General features: G+C 30.8%; 2 protein-coding genes across 3 annotated transcripts; one reads left to right on the top strand and one right to left on the bottom strand.

Moving 5' to 3' along the window:
* Window positions 1–341: 341 nt before the first annotated feature.
* Window positions 342–6,139, top strand: LOC148279949 (CAAX prenyl protease 1 homolog). The gene is made up of 2 exons (XM_088229150.1): window positions 342–579; window positions 2,923–6,139. The coding sequence occupies exons 1-2, from the start codon at window positions 349–351 to the stop codon at window positions 4,216–4,218; spliced, it is 1,527 nt and encodes a 508-aa protein (XP_088085276.1). The 5' UTR covers window positions 342–348; the 3' UTR covers window positions 4,219–6,139.
* On the bottom strand, window positions 6,021–18,923 carry LOC148279948 (solute carrier family 22 member 13-like). 2 transcript variants are annotated; one of them, XM_088229148.1, is made up of 8 exons: window positions 18,648–18,923; window positions 17,887–18,149; window positions 17,439–17,618; window positions 11,826–12,056; window positions 10,432–10,651; window positions 9,573–9,744; window positions 9,024–9,300; window positions 6,021–6,206 (listed from the first exon to the last, which is right to left on the bottom strand). In XM_088229148.1, exons 1-8 carry the CDS (start codon window positions 18,652–18,654, stop codon window positions 6,201–6,203), a joined length of 1,356 nt encoding a protein of 451 aa, XP_088085274.1. In that variant the 5' UTR covers window positions 18,655–18,923; the 3' UTR covers window positions 6,021–6,200. The 2 variants fall into 2 exon arrangements, with proteins under 2 accessions (XP_088085274.1, XP_088085275.1); XM_088229149.1 differs by lacking the exons at window positions 17,439–17,618; window positions 17,887–18,149; window positions 18,648–18,923 and adding exons at window positions 7,339–7,604; window positions 12,573–12,689.
* Window positions 18,924–20,121: the final 1,198 nt, after the last annotated feature.

Below are 20,121 nucleotides of genomic sequence, written 5' to 3'. Positions count from 1 at the left end.
ACAACACAGCGATCACGGCGATTCATTTTTATATATATGGAATTTTTATATACCTATATGGAAGATGGAAAATGAAAGATAGATAGATAAGATTACTGTTTACTTTTCAAAAACATTACTAATATAGCTAACATTTGAAAAAAAAATCACCTTGATATTATAAATAATACGATTGAGTAGTAAAAAATCTCACAAAATAGGATTGTGCAACTTTACACATTCATAAAAAAAAAGTTATTGTAATTATAGGCACCAATCAACATTCCAAATATTTATTTTCATCATGGCAGCCCAAAATGTTTTCATGCCGTCATGTTTTTCTTTTGATTTTATCATGATGTTTTCTGAATGTTCTCTCTCCTCCTGTTACTTGTTACTAAGTTCACTTCTTTTGCGGTGCGGTTCTTATGGCGGTTGACCTGTTGTACCCGTTCAGTTAATTTATTTTTGAATTTGTGCAATTTTTACCAAATGGATCCCAAAAGTACAGATCCGTTTGACGGAAATACCGTGGCCATAGTCATAATATTCTTTATGTGGCTCGAATATCTGTGGGAAACAATTTTAACGACACGTCAGGTAAATATTATCGTTTTTTAAAACAGAATATGTTGCAAACAACATATAAATAATCCTTTCGGAAATATTACATATTAAAACTCTATTATTTAACTACAGCAATCATTACTCTTACATGTAATTGTTTCTTATTGAGATAAAACATGAACTACAATAATGTTGGCTAAAATTTATTGATCTTCACTTATTGGGCTGTCAAAGTTTGCAACAAAAAAACTCATTGCCTTGTATATTACAAAGTTGTCAGATTGGAACCGAAATCGATTATTAATTTGTTTTTAAAATAGTATTTGTATGAATGAGGCTTATTAACTTTCATGCAGTTAACTAATATTTGAAATAAAGGCCTTAAAGAAACAAGGAATTTCAGATTATTATTATTAATTTTAAGCGAGCATATTTATTTGTTTATTTTGTTCATTAACGCCCAAAAGGCATTTACAAAAAATAAAAATGAAATACATGCTAACACACTAAATAATAAACACAGAATATACAGAACAAATATGTGAAATTAGTTAAAAAGGAAATAATAAAAAGTTTTACAAAGTAAAAAAAAAAACAATAACAAAGGTATGCAAGAAAAAACAGTATGCATATAAACAAAAAATGCAAAGATATAAGCATATGAAATAAATTCTGTAAAGCAAACAATAAATAAATAGTTACGGTAAGCAAGAAAGACATTTTTAAGTTAAATTAATAAACAAGCAAGCATATTTTATCACGAGAAAATAAGAAATAAAAATATGTATCTATGAAATAAGTATATGGTAATAAAAATAAACAAGTATTTTTTTAATTTATGGAATTGAATTGTCAATAATAGTTTGACGAGCAGCTACAAATAAACTTGATATTGTGGACTTATAAGATAGTAAAGAATTGGACACAATGTCTGCAGCCGTTCCATAAGTGTTACCTAACCCATGCAGTCTCGGTATCAATGAATTGTTTTGTTGGTTGGAAGAAGTACTGGAGCAATGAAACAATAAAGTACTCCTAGTGTTGACAGCAGGTACTCTAAAATAAATCAATTCAAGTATTTTTAGTGTGTCAAAAAGAGAGTTTACAATTTTATACAGTACAGTGAGATCATTAATAGTTCTTCTTTCAGAAAGTGTTGTTAGGTTAAGCAGTGTTAATAAATAGTCATAATTCACATTTTGTATTGGAATTTTTAGTTTGTAGTTTATATATCTTAGAAATTTATGTTAAATGTTTTCTATATTATAAACATGAACATTATAGCAGGGTGACCATATTGATGAATTAAAATCTAAATTAATTCTTACAAGAGAACAGTATAAAATTATTATATGCATCTCTCTTCAATCCGTGCCTCATGTCTGAGGATGGTGATTACGCCTGACTCCAGGCATGGCTCGTCTGTGGACTGTCTCCCTCCATCTGGAACGGTCTTGTGCTCTTCTAAAGGCATTCGTCAGTGATGATTCTGATAACTCAGTGACTGTACCGCTCCATCTTGTCGGTTGACGTCCACGCGACCTTGTCCCTTCGACACTTCCCAGGAGAATAGTTTATTATATGCATATGATATGCTTAAATCTATTTAAACGAAAGTTAGTTGTTAGCGCACTTTAACTTTTCCGAAAACAAATCTAGTCCATTTTTGAACCCATTGGGACTACACATTGAAATCAGCTCTTGTGGCAGCTTATTCCAACCATTAGATTATAACGCTTATAATAAAAATGTCAAGTATGTAAAAGCAAATATATTTTTTAATTTATGATTTCCGGCACAAAATTATTTTCTCAGGTGTTTTTTAACATGAAAAAATGGGTAATGTCATGTGTTTATATTTGTAATAATACTTTGATACATTTGGAAAAATTATGAAGTATTCATTAGATTTTTTGACAATAATTGTACAATTGTAAGGATTATGGATATATGAATATACTTCAGAGTAATAATTCTCTAGAGAAGCCCCTAAGCTTTAATGGACCTACCTACGGCTCTTTATATTGCTGTAATCTGTAACTTACTTCGTGGTCAATAATCATAGAATGTTTTTCTCCATATGGGTGACTGTATTAGGTTATTACTTTAAAGAATATACTTATAGTAAGAGATCATTTTTTTATAATTTTATGAATGATTTTTTCATTTTATAGAATAAACACTTCCGTTTTATTGTATCTATTGTCAACATTGTTTTAATATTGTGATAGAGCTTAAACCAGCTCTGATTAGCCAATAGATAGTTTTATTATTTAATTTAGTACAAATTTTTCATAAGCAGAAATACAAAAACAGCTATCTCATTGCCTTAAAAAATTACACCAGTTAGAATTGACATTTATATTTTGATTCCAGATTAAAGTGTTCAGAACTAGTAAGAGAATTCCACAAGAACTCACAGGCATTCTCGATAATGACACATTTCAAATGGCACGTATATATGGATTGGATAAAGCAAACTTTGGAATGGTAAAAGATTTTGTCTCTTGCTGTTTCAACACTGGAGTAATTGCATTTGGCTGGATGGCTCTCTTTTGGGAAGTTGGAGAAAACATTGCTCTTCTATTAGGAATGCCTCGAGAAAATGAGATTATAACAAGCTCCTTTTTCATGATCATCGTGAACTCCTTTAGTACTGTTATTGAATTACCATTTTCTATTTACTTTACGTTTGTTCTCGAAGAGAAACATGGATTCAACAATCAGACCCCTGGATTCTTCCTTAAGGATCGTATTAAGAGCTTTTTTGTTGGTCAGTTTATGTCTATATCTTTAACCTCTATCGCTGTATTCATTATCCAAAGAGGAGGAAACATGTTTATCTTCTGGCTGTGGGTATTCTCTGGTGTGATGATTATTTTACTTGTTACCATTTATCCCGCTGTTATTGCACCACTCTTCGACAAGTATTCTCCACTTCCTGATGGAGATCTGAGAAAATCCATAGAAAAATTAGCATTATCTTTGGATTTCCCCCTCGGCCAACTTTATGTGGTAGAAGGATCTAAACGTTCCGCACACAGCAATGCTTATTTCTATGGTCTCTTCGGCTCCAAGCGTATTGTTTTATTCGATACTTTGTTGGAAAGCTATTCTAAGAATGAAGCAAAAACTAAGGAAGTTACTGATACTACTGAAGCATCCGTTTCCCGTAAAGAGGGCTCTAAGAAAGCCATAAAAAAGAAAGGTTGTTCGAATCCTGAAGTTTTGGCAGTATTAGCTCACGAACTTGGACATTGGAGTCATGGACATATTCACTTTAACTTAGTGCTAATGCAAATCAATCTGTTGCTAATGTTCGGAGCGTTCGGTTTGATGTTCCAACATGCTTCATTATACCGCGCCCTCGGGTTTCCAGATGGACAGCAGCCGATTCTTGTCGGAATGGTAGCCGTTTTGCAATTGGTTCTTGCTCCTTACAATGCGGTTCTTACATTCTTGATGACTGTGCTTTCCAGGAAATTTGAATTTCAAGCTGATAACTTCGCTATTAATTTAGGACACGCTCAAAACCTCAAAAAAGCCCTGATCAAACTTAACATTGACAATTTAGGCTTTCCAATTTATGATTCACTGTATTCTTCATGGCATCATTCACACCCTACACTCTTGCAGCGAATTGAGAAAATGGATAAGAAAAAAGAATCATAAATCACACACATGACATAATGATGCAGAATTTGTAATTCCATACTTAATTTTATATTTAGTATTTAATAATATTAAACCATTTAAATTTAATATTCCAAAAAAGAGTATTGAACATTTTGTAAAAAGAAAACTCTTATTTCATAAATATTGATTCCAGTTTTAAATCAAATTCATTATTGTTTATCATAAACTGAAAAAGTTTGACTGTTTTATTTTAAGTTTTTTATGCATAAGGAGGTCTCTAGTTTACTTCACACTAAGTTAGGCATGAGTATTCTTATTCTTAGTGGTAGGGGTCAGGCCATGCAAGCTCCTGACGTCACTGCGACGACCTATTGTAACAGGTCTCCGTGAATAGGTCTCGCCCCCCAAGCCCAGGTTTATAAAGAGCCTGGCTACTGTGTGGAAGGCGTGAGTTTACATTTTGCTAAATCTCCCCCTCCAAGCCCAGATCTGTAAAGTATCAAGCTATTAGGTAGGGGGCTAGCTCTTTAACATCCTCAAATTTAACCAGTGGTCCCCCGAGGATGAGGCTCCTTTTATGATGTATATGAAGCATCACATTCACATAGAATGTGTATAGGTGTTTCCTCATCTGCACTGCAGAACCTATATCTAGAAGTTTCAGTAAGGTTCATTCTAGTAAAGTGTTTGTTCAATCTGCAGTGCCCTATAAGGGCTGTAGTGATAACTATTGATCTATTGATTTCGGCTGAGCTTTATTAGGTCAAAAGCAAAACTTTACGAGTACCCTTTTATCAATACCTTCGCATGGTGCTGACCAGGTACTTTTTGCCAGAGCATTACACTCTGCTTTCTGGCCCATGTTTACGTTTTGTTGTTCCCGTTTTATGTTATTTTGTCTTAATTTTTTTAGAAATGGTCGACGACGCTGCAACTATTCATCATTCGCGCATTGATTCTTTTATGAAATACCTAATTAAATACTATATCGGGGAACTTTAAATCATGGTTCTTACGACATCACGAATCACAATCATAATATTTATATTTTCAAACACAAATGTATTATTCACCGAATCACCGCTAGTGGTGCTAACGTGCTGAGTCAGCTGACCGGACATATAATTTTCTGTAAAGCATTGCGTACACGTATGAAACTCACAATGATTAAATATATTATAAATTTGAGCTTCAGCTCAACAGCTCAAAGCATTTGAACCGTCTTTTTAAACCAGTTCAAAATTGGAATACCCATACTTACACTAAGTACATGTAATATGGTATGTAAATAGGTAGTTACATTTTGAGAATAAGGATTTATTTACAAGATATTGTTAGTAAACCAAATCATATTACATAAAATGTAAAATATTGCTTTTTATATGTGTTCAATATTACATTATTGTAGTAATAAGCTATGTTTTCAAACAAACATGAAACTAAACTAAAATTTGCAGAATAAAAAGATTGTATCCATTTTTACTTTATTCCTTCAAAATACTGCGCAGAGGTTGGTTTTGAACATTTACAAGTCACAAATAGTTTTAATATTCTACATAGCCAGTCATCACTATTACTTATAAAACTTAAAAAGTTTTATTTTATCATTTACCATAATGTGTATGTATTTGGTTAAGTTTAAATATTGTAGGAGCACTTTCACCTATGTAAATATAACTTTAGTAAATATATTCTGCCTAATATCCTTACTGAATTATGCATTTATTTTTATTGCTCAAAGGGATCACCAAATAACTTATATTACATAAATCTCTTTTCTATGAAAGACTCAATTGGTTGAAAATTTAATCTAAGTGGAATAAAATAATGCCAAATTATAATTCATGTTTTATTTAATCTAGCTTACTATAATTGTATTCATGTGTATGTTAATTGTTACAAAGTATACACTATCATAATAATCGATTATTGTGTGAATAAATGTCAATTAAATGTCTTCGTTTGGTTTTCTTCTTTTGTCCCATTTACTTTTAAAATTGGATGAATATCTGCGAGCATTATCTCTAGAAACAAAACAATAGTCAGTACAGAACTGGGGTTTATCTTGATTTACATTTATTTTATCATGTAAATATATATATCTCTCCAAACCACCCGTGAAGCGTTCATAGCGCTTGAACTAAGTGCAAGGAAAATGGGACTCATCATTAATGAGGACAAAACAAAATTAATGATTGCCTCCACACGTTTACAGCGGGAAACTACAAATTTGAGGTGATCTAAGTCCTTTACATACCTAGGTTTCACAGTCACCAGTGTCGACAATACACAAGAAGAAATCGGGAGGAGAATAATAGCTGCCAACCGCTGTGTGAGAAAACAACCATAGTCATCGTCACTACAATAGGGAGCTATATGAAATCTACGGAGTGCCTGATGTAATCAACTCTATCAAGGAGGGATACTTAAGGTGGACTGGCCATACAATTAGAAGGGACGACTAAAACCCCCATAAAACACCTAACTCTCTCTGTGGCACAAGGACAATGAAGACCAGGAAGGTTCAAAATGCGATGGATGGACTGCATCAGTGCAGATATGACAATGTTGGAAGTGAGGAACTGAAAAGGAAGGACAGCAGACCGGCAAGAGTGGAGGCCCACCCAGGGCTGTCAAGCTTATGATGATATGTAAATAGCTTTATTCAAGAAAATATTTCATAAAACAAATTTTAAATATAAGCAAAAAGGACAGAATGAATTGAATATGAGGTAATGTTCTAAAAGAAATTTCAAACCATTTGATATAAAGAAATAAGTGATAAACCAATTATTTCAGTATGAAATGTAATGTTATGTTTTTGTAAGTTTTTCAAGCAATAATGCAGTATCTAGAGATTCATAAGCAAAAACACAAGCAAAGATATCACACATACAGGTTTTATGCTTGTGAAACAATTGACATACTGTGTTTTTACTTGAGATTATTTAGTTTTTTTTTTTTTAATTTTTAAGTTGATAAATGCTAAAAAGTTACTTCCAAATAGCTGCCCTTTTGCTTATGAGGGCAGTAAAGTAAAAGCTCACGATATAAAAGAGGAAAGTTCTCGGAGTTAAGAAAACATGTTGGAATCAGATTTTTTTTTTTTAAATTACCTTAGTTTTTAAATAATTTCATAGGTAATATATATCTTACTTTTCATAGCATTCTGCTTGTTGTATTGTGTCAAAAAGTGGTTGTCCTTTAGTGTTTGGCAAAGGATAAAGGAGACCAGTCTGTGCAATGGTCAAAATGCTGAGCAGAATGAATGGAGAGGGTGCTGATAGCCTCTCAAGATAAACAATAAACGGAGATACCATAGAGCCTAGGCGTGAGAACATGGAAGCGTATCCTACTCCTGTATTACGCACTACAGTTGGATATAGTTCACCCGTATAAAGACACAAAGCTGGAACGCCTACCTAAAAAATGTTCACATATTAAAATTTAGTTTGAATAGAAGTACAATTTATTCTATTTCTATAATATTTTTATTTTGTCGGCCTCGTGGTGTAATGGTCAGCGCTTTTGCCTACCATGCAATGGGTTTCGGGTTTCATATAGCTCCTATTCCCATCATGGTTGCTATGAAATATTGAAAAGGGTGTTTTTACACTAGAATGTTTCATAGACCCTGGACTGGTACCTGAAGCGTAAGACTGATCATCTTACCTTCATGTAACAAAAATTATCAATATACGGTGCGATTGGTGTACCAATACAGTGCCCTATGCACTATTAGGTGCGGAAAGGGAATGATGATGATTTCTATAATAATGCTATTTCAGATAGAATACCTCATGTGTCTTTCCTAGCTTTTGCCACATCTTGCCATACACACCCTTTGAGAGTATCTGCTTTTGACATGACTGGCTTGAGATTTTAGTTTATCTGCTCATTCCTAGTCTTTCTTGAACGTCCCTATCCTATTTTACTTTTTACTCTCACCATAATATATCTGTTTTACCATTCTTTCTTCATCTATTCGTTCCACATGACCAAACCATCTTAGTGATATTTTTTAAATCTTAAACACTCGTTCAAAGTTTGCACTTATTCAAAATCCATTTTTTAAAAGTGATTTTGTCATTTAAGATTTACATTCATTTGATCTACATATCGTTAGTGATCTGGCAATACATCATAACTTGTTTTTTTAGGATTTTTATTAACTGCAATAAATCAATTATGATGCCATATTCGCTGCCACATTTAACAAATCGTTATTTCCATAAAATAATCTATTGAACACCCAAAAATATCGTAAAGTAACATTAATTTAAATCGCAATAGCTGTCTCTCTGTATTTAACAAAACAGAATTCACACCAGGAAAATACAATAGACGGGACAATACTGTCCTGTCTCCGTGAACAGTCTTGACCATGCAGGACAAGACAGTGGGACAGTACAATTATTTGGCCGTAATTCAAACGCTAACAGCTGCAAAAATGGATTCAAAATAATGCGAGCGATGATGGGGATAAGCCATTGCCCTGCGGAGATAGCCTGCGTTTCTATCTCTAGGACAATGTCTTGGTTCATTGTCCTGTCCTTCATATTTCTGTTTACACTAAGACAATAGGTCTGAAGCTAGGACAAGACATTATTATACTGTCCCAATTGAACTAGGCATAATGTAAATAAAAATAAAATGTTTTAATATTAAAATGAGTTACTGTAACATATAATTTTTTTTAGATATAAAATATATCACCAGATCACCATCGATATATTCTCGGTTAAAAGATATTCCACCTTTTAGGTACCTACTAAGTTTCAGATTTAGAATCACCTCAAATCTTGCTTATCTTAAAGACCATAGATATAATGTTTACTTACTGAGAGTCCAAAAATTCCCAATCCTGAAAATACAATTCTAGGCCAATCTTGTGGGTAAGCATTGACTGGTACTGTGATGATCAATAGAAAACATAAGGCTGTTAGTGTTTGAGATGCAACAACTGTTATTTTGCAACCAAACTTTTGTACCATCGGTATGCACATAAGAACTCCAGGTATTGCAGTTAGACCACCAGCTATTACTGTTAGAAATATATTTTTGCCAACAAGACCCACATGCTGTGAAAACGCAAAAAAACATAGACCTCCCATAAACCTGAAATCATAGAATTATAATATTATGATTCTTTGCCTGAAATATTACAAATATTGTACCTTCACAATATATAGTTTTTATTGTTTAATTTTTGTAAAATAGCATTATTTGTACTCATAAACACTAAAATTTTATTTTAAATCGTTATACAAATAAAATAAAAGGTACTTTGTTCCAAAAATATTGTCAAAATAAAATAACACATTTATGAGAGTAGTGTCATACAATTTTTTTCAATTTTGTTAAATTATGAAAATCCAAACAATACCCACCATTCAATACTCAAAATAATTGTTTTGAATCTCATATTTTTTGACACAAAAAGATCTCTTAATGTAGTTTTCTTCATATCCTGGCAATCTTTCTGGATGTAATTATTGTTAATAGTACTTCTAATAGTTTCAGAATTTCGACCATTGAAATGAGCAATTTTTTCAAGTATTACTGAAAAATAATAATTGCATAATTTAAAACATCCTATTCAAATCTTGTATTTGAAACTTGTATAACGTGTAGCAGGCGATCATCTATTTAAGTAAGAATAATAATTGGCTAGCTAAAATAAGACAGTACTTAATTGACGAGCAGCCTTATTGCACTAAAAAAAATATCCAGTGAACTTTTACAAAAGATGAAGGGTTATTAATACGTATAGTAAATTAAGGCAGTCAATATAATAAATAATAATAACATAATATAATATGTTTCTATAAAATTTAATAATATAATTAATATATGATTTTTTACTGAATAAGTACACAAATTATGTGCTTATATATAAACTTTAATAAGTTAATTTGTTCAGATGACCCTAAAATCAATCAAAATACTTTGCTTGATATAAATTATCATCATTCCCTTATTCGCACCTGATGATGCATAGGGCACTTTATTGGTACACCAATTGCGGCATATCTTGATCATTTGTTGCTTGATCAGAACACTGCATGTGCCAATCTAGGGACTAAAATATTGCAGTGAAAATAACTTTTTAAATCATCATTTTATGTTCACCTTACCGGAAATCCAACCTTTACAATAAAGCGGACATAAAATAGTTGATTTGTTAAAAAATGTCTGTGTGTTTTACTGAATTATATTTCTACATATGTTGTAAAATTATATCATTACCGATTGCCTTATCATTCTGTCCAGTAGCCAAAAGCCATCTTGGAGATTCAGGTATAAGAAAGAAAAAAACTAAATAAACAGTAGAAAGTATTGATAAAGTCAACTGCAAATGTCTCCAGTCTCTCAATACATAAGCCATTCCAGCCATTAAAGAATTCCCAACTGCAAAAGGTACTTGGTACAAAATTGGTATGATGGTTCTCCAAACTCCTCCAACAACCTTAAAAAAATCGCATTTGTTGGACACTTTATTAATTGAAAGGTACACAAGTAAAAATTGTTTTTCATTTTTTTTTTAAGCGGTTCGTAGGAAAAAAATCTAAAATAAGAAAAAGATTACAGAAAGAACTGTTTATTTTTATTATCACGATCCAAAACCAACCTACCAATGGTAATACCAATAAGTAAGCCGATTTTTTCTCTAAATAATTCAATTAAATTTAAATCTTTTTTTAATTATAAAGAATGAGTACTTTAGTGGCCTTATTGCTAAAAGCAATATCTTTCAGCTATCCAAAAAACAGACTGAGAGTTGGTTAAAAATTTTTACCAAAAAAAACATAATGCATATCAAAAGATATGTATACTAAAGTAGTATTGCCTCAGACGTTGACTTATTTCACAAAGTTGGTGGATTCCTCAAAAAAACACCATCAAAATTTTAATTTTGTTTTATTTTCTTATATAAACAAATTCAATTTGTAATATTTGTGTATTTTTTTTAATTAATAAAAATTAAACTGCAATAAAAAGTGTGCGCAAACATGAATATTGTAAATATAAAGGATACAATTCTACAGCTTTAAACTATTAACATGAATCGAAATAAAAAAATTGTACTTATGTACTTACAATATATTTTTCAATAATTCAGTAATAATTTGAGTTTGAATTCTTCCTTTTGCTCTCCAAATTTATCTCATTTCTTGATAATAAAGTTTTAACCTTTGAAAGTATATTTACATAGTTTTAAAACAATGCTTTTGTTTAGATATTTTGTAAAGAATATTATTTTTTGGCTGTACTGTTGCAGAAAAAAATATTATGTCCTTGACACGGGTAACCCCAGTGAGAACATGTTTATGTTTTTTTAATAAATATTGCTCATTCTATAATGGAGTTGATTGTACTCTTGAGAATATAAAAAAACTTTCTTAAACTACGAGTTTTAACAAGTTTTATGAAAAAAAAAAAAAAGGGTTTATGTACAATATATTTTGAAAATCATTTATGTTTTTGGTTTATATTCCTTTGTTTTACTGATTATTTTTTAATAAAAATATTTTTCTTCGGTAAATATGGTCTTGAATGACCTCAAATTCAATTTTGAGATAATTATTAAGCTTTTTAGAAATATTAAACTGTCTTCTTATAATATACAAAAATCAACTAACCTCCATACACATGACAAAAGATATGACTGCAATTCCCCCTGAAGATAGAGCCAATAAGAATCTTGCCACCATAAAAGCTGATAGGAGTGGACTGAAAGCTGTAGCAAAACTTGAAATAGTTTGCAGAGCTATGCAACAAAACAGAAATTTCTTTGGGCCATATTTATCAGCCATCAACCCGAAGAAAATGTTCCCAAGTAAAACTCCCAGCATAAAAATAACTTGAGACAGCTAAAAAAAAAACATGTCTTTTAATTATTACAATATGTTGTATTTTTTGATTTAGGTAAAAGGTATTATATTTTTTACATTATGTAAAAATATTTTTAAGATTTTTAATATTAGTGTATTTTTTATCCAGTCATTAATAAAAAAATTCAAATGTTTCTATGTTGACTGGTTAATTTTACATAATATATCAGATTAAAATAGTAAGTTCATAGAATTAAGAGTAGTCCAGAAGGAGCGTAGAATCATATTTTAATACATCCTACTGTTTCCGAAACCCCCCACTTACTTTCGCCGCGCGCAATTTTAAAGTCGCCGCGTAATTTTGCCAGACGGGAAAAAATATAATAACACAAATGTAAGGTAAAAAAAAAAGTCATTTGTTAATTTCTCTAAAATTTTATTGTGCACGCAGAAACACTGATTGACACAACAGAGTAGATAAGTCAAGGGTCATTTAATAAGAGTAATTGAATTAATGAACTTTAAACTTAAAATATAAAACAAATTTTATTTTACATAAAACGGATATTTTTATATCATGTTAAATAATATTCGATGTTTTCAAGATAATGTCGGTCTAATGTCCACCACGCGGCGTTGTTTAATCCGGGGTAAAATTTTCATAGTTCTTAATAGATGAGTAAAGTAGGGTAAAAAAATTACTACCCTGGAAACACTAACGAAATAACCATTTTGTTTCTTCGGCAATCTGACAGATGGACTTTTTTTTTAGTAATGCATTTGCCACTTAAACATTCGTTTGCTAATTACGCAAGAAATGTGATATCATCCTGTTTCTTTAAGATCATAGCAGTATTTTTACACTTTAAAACGACACAACACGGCATAGTTGAATTTAAATCGGGAGTTACGTACTGAGCGACGTCTACAAAGAAACTGATAGATCAAAACGTAAAACTACTCTTTTAAAAGTAGTTTAATCGTCTTCTGTTTGATACGCGTATGCGATTTCTGGACTATTCTTAATTCTATGAGTAAGATTTTATTTAATTTGCAATATTTTCTGAATTTGAAAATTGTGATTTTATACTATTACAGTAGAGTATTAGAGATTATATTATAGATTATTATATTATAGATTATACTATTAGAGTAGTATAAAAGTGTGTAAAATAGAAAATAAGCCATCACCTTACATTGTTCCATTCACATTCATAATACAAATAAATATTATAAATTGTTATTTATTTTTTAACTGAAATTTTTTTGGCCCGTGATATTTTTTTTTTTTTTTATTATTTTATTTTATTTAGAAAACATAGTCATACAAAATAAGTACTAAAAACAACAATTTTTTAACATAAAAAGACCAATTAAGTTTTCATAAATTAAAAAGATATTAACATTAAATGTGACAAAAAATAAAAAATAAATAAGAATTTTAAGTGAAAAAAGGATAATTGTTGACATTTGCGTTTTCCATGGAGGTAATAAATTAAAATAAATAAAAATACCGAATGCACACTCCGAGCCATCCACGCACACACATGAACGCACATATAAAACATACACAAACATATACATTACATGCGGCACATATACATAGCATAAACCACTCAAGATGTACATTCAGCAACTATCCCAAATAATCGACCCCATGAAGAAATTTTCTGTACAAATGCAACGTGCAGTTAAAAATGTCTACATCAATACTGAGTCCGTTATAATTTCTACAGGTACGTCTAATGAATGAATTCGAGGTATAATTGTTTTTACAAGTTGGTACATAAAAAAAGGAATTTAATCTAGTATAGCGAAGAGGACAACGGAAACCAATATTTTGTTAAAGATATGGCGAATCAACTATGTTATTGAGAATTTTGAAAAGAAAAATTAAATCATATCTAAGGCGCCTTTTTTGTAGTGATTCTATATTAAAATTGATCAAAGATGCGCCGTAATCATTTTCAATGTTACCAAAACGATATTCCAGGCTCCTTATAAATTTCTTTTGAATGTTTTCAATTTGATTAATATATACATTATATTGAGGGGACCATACTAATGAAGCGAATTCGAGTTGACTTCGCACATAAGTATAGTAAAGAAGTTTTAATGTATTTGGTGATGAGAATGGCTTGGAGATTCGTAAGATAAACCCTAGAAGTCTGTACGCCTTATCTACTATTGTATTTATTATATAGCGATAAAAAAAACGTTTATTGTCTATGGTTTAGCCGGGCCAAGTTTTTCGGTCGTGATTTTTATAATCCGTATGGCATTGACATATTAATGCACATAGACTTGCCCTGAGCCCTAAAAAATGATGAGGCTTAACTCATGCCCAAACACTAAGGCATGCCTAATGCAAATTTATTAGTTTTTCGACCACCAGCCAAGCATGACGTTTAGAGTCGAAACCAAAATACCTGTTTGTGTCATGAAAGCGTTAAAAAACCTTTCGGATAAACATTGTAAAAAGGATGTGTTACTTTTCATTGGTAAATTTTTGTTCATGAGTGATTAACAATGCTTAAAACAATTAATATTTAAATATACATATTTTATTTTTTGAAAAGGTCAAACAACGCCTGGTGACGCAACAGGGCTTCACTGATAGGAATACGTTTTTAAAATATAATAAATAGAGTTAATATTATTTTTGTATTCCCAAAAATCCAGTAAAAAGAAATAAACGGGTCGAAATTTAAGGAAAGAATCTGATTAGGATCCACCAAAAATTCATGTTGATTCCCAGATAGTAGTGAAACTTGGTACAAACTTGATTTAAGATTGATGGAAGGTTGAAAAGGAAAATTTGACGCGACAAGTTTTTATCAAAAGTTACTGGAATATTGTTATGACAAATTTAAAGAGACAAGTTTTGACAAAACTTGCTGGAATCTTGTTATGTCAAGAATGGTATTTCAGAATCCGAAAGTCATATAGTGATGATCAACACATTGCCGTATACATAAAAATATGAAGAGAATTCCTTTTTTTATTTTTTTTTATTTAAACTGTTATATTTAATCCCAGGACTTTTCTCGAAGACCGATTTTTTTTGGCACCACAACAGGCCGTGAGGCCCAATTACAGTGGTGAATTACAGCACGGTACGCCCAGTCTTAAGAAAATCACATTTAATTTTTGTGTTCTCACCAGGAATAGAACTCAGAACCTTCCATGTGTGAGCCAAATGTCTTAACTTCTACACCACGGAGGCCGCTGAATTAAATTAGTGCATGACAAATATCCAAAAAAGTGGTTGATTCCAAACAACATTCAGATTGGCAATACTATCAAAGTCGTAGAAAAATGATATATTTCACCGTTTTTGCCCGTGGGTTTCATCGTTTCATGTCATTATAATTACGCATTTATCATTGGACGTTTTTGATATGCCACTGAGGAAAAAACATTAAAAATGAGTTTTTGTTGCACTGTCACTCGACAAAGCCGTCTTGTCAAGAGCTCTTTAAAAGTAAGTATGACATAAATATCTCATCCACTGCATAGTGCTTACAATAGTTAAAACTGATTAATTATTAAATATCACAAACATTATACTATTATTGAATTGAATTGATTGAATTATGTTTTATTTACAGAACGAAAAGGCTGTTGATAATGTATCGATATAATTAACCAATACTTAAACCCGAGAGGCTCTTATACTTCACAAAAGTTAACAGATGGAAGAGTTGAGGAAATGAAGATGTTTAAACATAGGCAGAACGCTTAATATTACACAGTTTGTAAAGTGGCCACTTCAACCAGCCAATGACAGTACATAAGCCTAGTAAATACCTAGAATTCCATATGTCCTTCCCAAAATGTTTTCCCTTTGTTGCAACAAATTTTGATTTGAATATCGGATACTTTTTACCATGAGAGATCCCGCTAGTCGAAAAGCTAGTAAGTCATAAAACAGTTTTATTTATATTATTTATTGTTTCAGCGGGCTTTCTAGTAATAGTTTTTCTGAATTCGCAAACCATATTATGGATACAAATCATTCGTTTCATTCACATAAAATTAAACTCTTACATTCGGTTATAAATAAAGGAATCACAATGAACAACTTAGAAAATATTGAAATTCAAAAAAATTTAAATTCAGAAAAAACTTTGATTAATAATATTATATTCCAAAATTCGTCACCCCTGCTTTCAATATTTGCGATAATTAGGAAAACCCCATCCCCTCCACCTCAAATTACCTTTCCCCTTCCATCCAACACTATCAGTACCTAATATTAATCTGTGTATGTATTTTAGTTTAGTTTATATTTACACCTGAGGATGGGTAATACTGATTACCCGAAACTAGTCGTGTATTTAATGTAATAAACTATTGTGTGATAAATTTACAAAGTGTTTTATTTTAAATAAATTCAGTTTTATTTATTTGTTTCAGAGTTGAGAGACAAAAGAATGCACCGGACTCTGATCTCCAGTCAATTGACTTGAATTATTTGTCATCACATCATCTGACTTTCTTGGCAAAAATAGCCCGTATTTTTTATTATTCATTCAAAATAAATATACTGAATAATAATAACAAGATATTTTATTTAATATTAATATTTTTAAGAAGCTTCATGTTTTTTGTTTTTTTTTGTTTGTTTTTTTTTCGTTTTTTTTTGTTTTTTTTTTCTCTATTTTTTGTTTTTTTTTGTTGTATTTTTTGTTTTTTTTTTGCTAAATAAATCCAAACATCATACAAGTTTGTTGGATGGTAACTAGGAAGTTTGCTTTAAACTTGCCTCAAGTTTACAGAGTTGCAATCTCAAACTTGGGTCAAGCTTGAACACTTGATACTTCAAACTTGATACAAGCTTGAGGCAAGTTTAAATTGCTATCTGGGTTGTAAACGTTAACATAAAAACTTTTAAACCAAAAATAAATACCTATGCTCCAATTTTTGGTAGCATAAATATACTTGGCGGCCTTCGTGGTGTAGTGGTCAAGACGCTTGACTCACACACGGATGGTTGCGGGTTCGATTCCCGATGAGAACACAAAAATTAAAGGAGATTTTTCTCAAGCCTGGGTGTTCTGTGATGTAATTCACCACTGTAATTGGGCCCTCTGGCCTGTTGTGGTGCAAAAAAAACTCAGTACCTAACTATGGGCACGTTTTCGTGTCACTACTTTTTAAAATATTTTACTCTATAGGGCGCGTCTATGTATTAATACTTCAATGACGTATAGGGTTACCAAAGTAACAATACCTACTATTGAAAATTTTGCATACTGGGGCATGCAACCAACAAATGTCATATTTTAATTATTTATCAATTCAGGCGGTGTTCTTGTAAAAATCTGTAAATATTTTTTTTATTACTGTGTGGAACCCGTCTTTTTACCTTTTAAATTTCATCATAAGCTTCTATAATATTAGGTGATAAATACTTACATCGACATAGTACTGTCTTGAGCATACGAGATTCCATTCACTGACAATAGTCGAAGAAAATATTGAAACATCGTATTCAAATTCTGTACACGGCACAATATGAATGTCTAAATTACTTGAAAACTTTTCAGACAACAGTTCTTCAGGGTCGTAAATGTCACAGAAAGAATTACTGGAATTCTGAAAAAAAAATAGACTTAAGAAACATTTTTTTAAATACCTAGGTACCCAAGGACATAGGGACTATTATTTATATTTTTTAAATACTACCTCCGCGGTCTCTATTCAATTTTACAGGCTAATATTATTAAATAATTATTCCGGAAAAGTTAATTTGTTATGACATAACAATGAAATAATTGTTTGTTTTCCATCATACAAATTACCCAAGTACTCATACATAAAAGACAATGCACAACGGAAAGATAAAGATTATGATGTAACTTACCGGCTTAGACATATGAATCCATTCAATATTCGTAACATTAACTAACGTTGGCGGTTTTTTACACCAAAATTTTTGGGGTGGAGCAAGAAACACGATTCCTAGCTGGAACCATGCAATCGATAATTTAAGAAAACCCATAAGTACACTGATTCCAAATTGCCATTTTCCGTAATCCCCGATTAGGTAACATATAACGTCTTTGTCGCATCTCAATGTATTATTATTTCCTCGGCTTTGGTTCACAAGCTTTTCGCTTACACGTTCTAAAATGTTAAAACGACTTGTTGGAAGAAAAAAATATTTTTATAGCATTTTTTATGACATGTTTATTTCGTTTCAGTTATAATATTAACATGGAAACAAAACTAGCAATACTTAGATTAAAATATAATATAAATGTACCTGTGTATACATATGTGGCGTGTTTTATGCAACGCCAGTATAGTATTATCACACCAATTAAATGTACATATTTTAAAAAACATTGCACCTTTTGAAAAAAATGATTTTCAAAAAAACAATATCAATGGAAATTATTTTAACTTTTGGTTTTTCAAATAGATCAAAATCTAATGTTTAATTTTAGTTGTAGAAAAAAACTCAATTTTCAAGTATAATTTATTTAAATGTCTGATTTAACATTATTGCGTTCATAAAGCTAAATTATTAGATATATTTATATGTAACTAAAGTAGATTTGATGGAGAATAAATAAATAATCTTTTCTGTGCTCTAAATTTTATAGTATTCTATATTTTTACCTGACATATTTTTTTTTGTAGGTATCCTTTTGAAATTGTTTTTTACTGCCGTAATAATCGTATTTTAAATCTATTATTGATGAAAAATTAAGATATCCATAATAACATTTCCCTTGTAAATTGCAAGTTTATATATAACATGTAGGTAAGGTACTATAAACGCAAATTATTCAATTTACAATTTTATGAATTTACTTCGGTGAGCTTGCACACAAAACTAACCGGCATGGCTTCGTTTTGAACACGTTTGTGATCTTTCGTATTTCCCCCATTCGTGGTTCGAGAGTAATGTTTAATGAGTAGTGTTAACTCTAAACTATCCAATGGGGTATAAAAGTTCATTTCGATGCTTTACAGTGTCATGTAAAATTATTATTGGTACAGTGTGTTACAGACAAAATTTCTCAGAGCAATAAAGCGCTTTTACTATGAGTTGACTAGGTACATTGGTAAACTTTGGTACAGGCTCATAATACGATAATAAATTTAATTATTTCAACAGACGACACACATGCCTGAGATTTTATTTTAATAATATATTAGAATAAAATTCCAGGCATGTCGTCCGTCGAAATGATTAAATTCATATTACATACCAGCGCATAAAATGTTCATAATACTTTTTATGGTTAATTCGCTGATTTAATTATACTTTTGTAAATATCGAAATACGTAGAATTATGCTCCTACAAAAATATAGCCTATTAAATGAGTTTCTTGGGGTTAATAAAATCACAATCATTATCCACCTAGTTGTATAAAGGAAAGCCTAAATAAGCCCATAGCTACCACTTTATTAAATGATGTTCAATACACTATAATAAAGCGTGAATTGTAATTTTTTTTTAAAGTTGGTAATTTTACCGCAAATTGGTAGGTATGTGTATCGAAACAACACTGCAACTTGTGTTTTGACCGTAATTCCCCATGAAATATTAAGTTTATTATTATAAACAGATATACTTCCTAATTCTTAGTAAATTAGGAAAAGAAGATTCACATTTTCTTGTTGTTGCACATTCTGTCAATATGGGAAAAATGAGTTGCATATTTAATTATTCACTGTTACTTAAGTTGGTTGGAAGAAATTCATATAAGATAGCAATAAACCCGTCAAGTAGGTACTTGAGACATTTTTTTATATAAATAAATATAAAAAATTATCTGTAACAACCCATTTGATGTAAGTATTTTTGTTGAAGTAGGTATTTGTCTCCTAACAGTTGTAGGTAATTAATTATCTAAAATAAAATGAAATTTTGTTTTTATGACTAATTTATTAGTAACTGCAAGATATATATTAGACATTTGTTGAGGTAGGTGAATGTGTTTTAAATTGATACACATTTATGTTAATAAGCAAAAGCCTTCTATATTTTAGAAGTAAATTGAATGCAACAAAAACATTACGAAGTTACAGTATCTTCATTAGGGTGGATCGATGTTGTACGGAGAAAAAAAATTGAAATTATCA

The sequence above is a fragment of the Micrasema longulum genome, unplaced genomic scaffold, assembly GCF_059751315.1.
Source record: "Micrasema longulum isolate JH-2025_06_02 unplaced genomic scaffold, ASM5975131v1 h1tg000639l, whole genome shotgun sequence".
NCBI lineage: Eukaryota > Metazoa > Arthropoda > Insecta > Trichoptera > Brachycentridae > Micrasema > Micrasema longulum.
Note: the sequence above shows the minus strand (reverse complement) of the source record. Positions and strands in the feature narration are given on the sequence as shown.